The sequence below is a fragment of the Hypomesus transpacificus genome, chromosome 22, assembly GCF_021917145.1.
Source record: "Hypomesus transpacificus isolate Combined female chromosome 22, fHypTra1, whole genome shotgun sequence".
Classification (NCBI taxonomy): Eukaryota; Metazoa; Chordata; class Actinopteri; order Osmeriformes; family Osmeridae; genus Hypomesus; species Hypomesus transpacificus.
Window position 1 is genome coordinate 5355960 of NC_061081.1, and position 4945 is coordinate 5360904.

General features: G+C 48.2%; 1 protein-coding gene across 1 annotated transcript; it reads right to left on the bottom strand.

Moving 5' to 3' along the window:
• Positions 1 to 1027: 1027 nt before the first annotated feature.
• Positions 1028 to 2751, bottom strand: LOC124484699 (putative nuclease HARBI1). The gene is made up of 2 exons (XM_047045746.1): positions 2371 to 2751; positions 1028 to 1059 (listed from the first exon to the last, which is right to left on the bottom strand). The coding sequence occupies exons 1-2, from the start codon at positions 2651 to 2653 to the stop codon at positions 1046 to 1048; spliced, it is 297 nt and encodes a 98-aa protein (XP_046901702.1). The 5' UTR covers positions 2654 to 2751; the 3' UTR covers positions 1028 to 1045.
• Positions 2752 to 4945: the final 2194 nt, after the last annotated feature.

Genomic DNA, 4945 nt, shown 5'->3' on the forward strand with positions numbered 1-4945 from the left:
CAACCCCTTTCCACCCGTGAGGCCTCACCCTCCCCCCATCTACAGTGACGACCCTGTCCATTCAGGAGAGAGAAGTGAACAAACTGTTCAAAAGACAGAACCCCCGCAAAGCAGCTGGGCCGGACTCTGTCTCTCCAGCCACCCTCAAGAACTGCGCTGACAAGCTGTTTCCGGTGTTTACCTACATCTTCAACACCTCCCTGGAGACATGCCATGTGCCAGCCTGTCTCAAGTCCTCCACCATCATCCCTGTGCCCAAAAAGCCCAGGCCAACTGGACATAATGACTACAGACCCGTCGCCCTGACCTCTGTGGTAATGAAGTCTTTTGAGCGCCTGGTGCTGGCACACCTCAAATCCATCACAGACCCTCTACTGGACCCCCTGCAGTTTGCTTACAGAGCCAACAGGTCTGTGGAGGATGCAGTTAATATGGCCCTCCACTTCACCCTACAGCACCTGGACTCCCCAGCATCCTACGCCAGGATCCTGTTTGTGGACTTCAGCTCTGCCTTTAATACCATCATCCCCACTCTGCTTCAGGACAAGCTCTCCCAACTGAACGTGCCTGATTCCACCTGCAGGTGGATCACAGACTTCCTGCCTGACAGGATGCAGTGCGCTAAGCTGGGAACACAAGTCTCTGATTCCCGGTCCATCAGCACTGGATCTCCCCATGGCTGCGTCCTTTCTCCTCTGCTCTTCTCCCTGTACACCAACAGCTGCACCTCCAGTCATCCGTCCGTCAAACTCCTGAAGTTTGCGGACGACACCACCCTCATTGGGCTCATCTCTGGTGGAGACGAGTCCGGCTATAGGTGGGAAGCGGACAACCTGGTGACCTGGTGCAGCCAGAACAACCTAGAGCTCAATGCTCTCAAGACAGTGGAGATGGTTGTGGACTTCAGGAAGAACACAGCCCCACTCACCCCCATCACCCTGTGTGACTCCCCAGTCAACACTGTGGAGTCCTTCCGCTTGTTTGAAAGTGAGGGGAGGGGATAGGATCAAGAGGACAGGAGGTGGGGCGATGAGAGAGAATGAGGTCAGAGATCTCTGCCTCAGACAGGGGAGAGAAAGAGTTTAGACATTTAGTTGGGTCAGTCGTGGAGGGTGAGAGGATAGGAAAGGTGGGTTTAGGGAACCAACTGCTAATGGCCGCGTTTCCCAGATTCGATCGTTCTTAAGGACTTAAGAAGGCTCTTAACAAGGGTTCGGCTAAGAAGGAGCGCTAAGATAGGGGTGTTTCCCAGACGCGTTCTTAACTGCCTTCTTAAGATCCCGCCAAAGAAGCCTCTTAAGAAGCTCTTAGTGGGAGCTGTCCACCGCCGTGGTGTTGAAACTAAATCAATCGATGCCAGGAAAATCGATCACCCACCACTTTATCAGCGCACGAATCACACACAACACCGTGTAAGGCCGTAATCATAATACATATTGGGGGGACACATCCCCCCCAATATTCAAATCTGGTCAAAATGTCCCCCCCAATATATTGATATAAAAATATAAATGTGCTACGCTACGACAGGCAACCACGCACGCTGTCCGAAATTATCATAAAAATGTAATTATTACCCCCCAATGTTGACTCCATGGCTACGGCCTTAAGCCCTATGATAGTTTATATGGGCTGTGTGATGGTAGTGGTAGTGGGTTTATTGTTGGGAGTAGGGTGGTGCTGATATCCGTGCTTGGTGACTGGTGGTGACGGCGTAGGGGCTGATAGACATCAAAAGAAATTGACAAGCTCCTCTCTGGTCTGGACACCAGCTTGGTGGAGTGCTGCTCGGGATTCGCGGGGGGCGAGGTTGGGGGCTTCATCTTCCGATGATTCCCCATCTTCATCCTCAGGAGGCGGCTCATCTGCTCCAACACGCACTGCTTTGTTGTGCAGCATGGCTGTGACAACAATCACGCGGCAACATTTTACAGGTGACATGCGCAGCCCCCCCGACGAACGATGGATACATTGGAAACAACACTTCCACCTGCCAAACACCCGTTCAATGTGGGTCCTGGTGTGTGTGTGGGCCTCATTGAACCTCTCCTCTTGTGGTGTTGCTGGGTTGATCATCAGTGTCACGAGGTAACTCCGGAGAGGGTAGCCACTGTCCCCGAGGAAGATGCTCCTGCCGAACTCTCCTCTGCCAGCCTCAGCCACAGCTGATTTGGCCCACACAAAGCTGTCGTGTGTGCCTCCTGGCCACCTGGCAACGATGTCCGTGATGAGGCCATCGTGGTCCACTGCCACCTGGGTGTTGATGGCAGCGTAATGTTTCCTCCCAATCCAGCACGGATCCACCAGGGAGGGATTGTGGATTGGGATCAGTGTGCCATCCACGACACCGATTACCCGGGGGATCCCAACCATGGCATGAAATCCACTGTGGACCTGGCGGACCTTGTCCCGTGTGGTGGGCATTTGGATGTGTCGGGGCATGGCGCAGGAGGATCGGTGTCACGGCTGCCACACCCCGTGAAACCAATGCCTTGCTGAGGATGGTGCCGTCCCCCACCACATCCAGGAAGCTCCCCACTGCGTAAAAACGCAGCAAGGCCAGGAGCTGCACCTCCGGGATGAGGGCAAAATTGCAGCGGGTTGCCCTCCGGATGTGTGGTGACACTAGCGTGACGAGGCGTTGGATCTCCATACGGGGAAGCCGGTACTTGGACTGGACAGCCCGGTCCGACAGCACATTCAGTGGGGAGAAGTGCTGACGCACATAGGCATTTATATAAACTATCTGGCTTCGCGCACGGCGATGCTGTTGATTGGCAGCGAGAATATGCTGTATTGCAGCCATGGTGTTTCACTCGCGTGGACTTCAACAACGCCTTTACATATAGACTGAGGTGGAGCCTCGATCTCTTGATGAGGTTCTGTTGTGGAAAAAAAACACCATACTGTTGTAATTATGAAGATGGTTAATGATTATGGATTCAATGAAACTTGTGATCACCTTTGTAGTACATGCTATATTATTGGAAACCAGATGCAAAGCTGTTGGCTGATTATTATTATCCCTAAACAATGGTAGGAGACATGAAGCCCAAAATATAAGGTTTAAATAATTAAAGGATGAGTGGGGGAGAGGAGCATGTGTATGCTTTCATAAAGGACCAGGATGCATAGTTGTAATTTATGAGACATATTTGTGGCCTTACGCCCAGAAGCCTAATGCAGCTGGCTGTTCAAGGTCAGAAAGAGCCTAATTTCTTGCCTAAAAGTGTCTATGTAGGAAAGTACCTGTTTTGAATCCCCTGAGACAAGGGATCCGCTTTGTAAGATTACCTAGTGTCTGTGAAACCAACAAATATCGTACCATATTAACATACAATGGGGAAAAGATTATATAAGTTAAATTGTCCGGAGAAAACTTCAGTCTGATCCCGGGATCACGCTCACGTTCTATTGGCAATCTTTGTTACCTGAGAACCAATAAAACACTTTGCATCAACCCTGCTGAGTTCCAGGACTGTTTTTACATCTTGAGAAATTGACTGAAGACGTACCGAACTTTTGTTTCAACAATTGGCGAGCCACAACCAGGAGAAGTTTGAGAGATCCACCACGGGCCTGTGGGAGGAGAGCACCTCGGAACACGCCTTGGCCAAACAAATTTATAAGGTAAGCAGAGTTTTTTATATACATCTGCTTAAATTCTGTGTGTTTCCGAGGTGTGAACCCACCCTGCAGGCCAGGTAAACTGGTGCAATCTCTTCTTTAAAAGAACCTATTTCTTTTATTTAAAGTAATAAAAAACTATCAGAGCACTGAAACCCAGGTTTGTTGCAAACATATTGTATGTTTGTATGTATTTTGTATGTCTTGCACTGCTATGTCACGTTCAACTATAATCTGCTGGTTCCTTGTCTGTCTAACCTTTACTATGGGCTTGATTTGGCTTGCACTGACGGCGCAGCGCTTGCGTTAGTGTATGATATTGGGTGTGTCGTGTATTTGAATGTGTGAGACATGTGATATAGTTGGTTTCCTGAGACAGTTCATCAAAGGAATTCATCTGATATTGGGTGTGTCGTGTATTTGAATGTGTGAGACATATGTGATATAGTTGGTTTCCTGAGACAGTTCATCAAAGGAATTCATCTGATATTGGGTGTGTCTTGTATTTGAATGTGTGAGACATGTGTGATATGGTTGGTTTCCTGAGACAGGTCATCAAAGGAATTCATCTGATATTGGGTATGTCGTGTATTTGAATGTGTGAGACATATGTGATATGGTTAGTTTTCTGAGACAATTCATCAAAGGAATTCATCTGATATTGGGTGTGTCGTGTATTTGAATGTGTGAGACATATGTGATATGGTTGGTTTCCTGAGACAGTTCATCAAAGGAATACATCTGATATCGGGTGTGTCGTATATTTAAATGTGTAAAATTATATGTGGTATGAATGGTCTCCTGAGAAAGTGTATCGAAGGCAGACATCAAAGGGCAGAAGTTAGTTGTACAAATGTACATATACTTAGTGCCCTCCCAGAGCGAGTGTAGCTCTATTATAAGCCGGCAGACTCTCTTAGGGTAGGGAGTCAAAGTACTTTGTCAATTAGATAACAACTGTGCGCATCGCTGGAATAGCGATAGATAACATCATTGGCCAGAACCTAATGCTTGTGAATATGCTTTGTATCAGAATGAGTAGATATTAGACATATAAAGGACTGTAATTTACTGTAAATAGAGAAAAACACACACAGCGAAGTCTGCACATGCACCAGGAACATTAACATTAAAAGTGGTAGAGTAAGGAAAGACAAGAGGCTTCAAATTGTCTGCTGGACTGGGCGATAGCCAGACCTGCGTATTACTCCTGGAACTCCGCGCCTTCACCTAAAACGTGATAGACGTGGCCGGCAGAGACAAGCGTATCCTGGTTGTCGTTTGGGCAGCGGGTGACAAAAAAAAAAAGAAAAAGCCT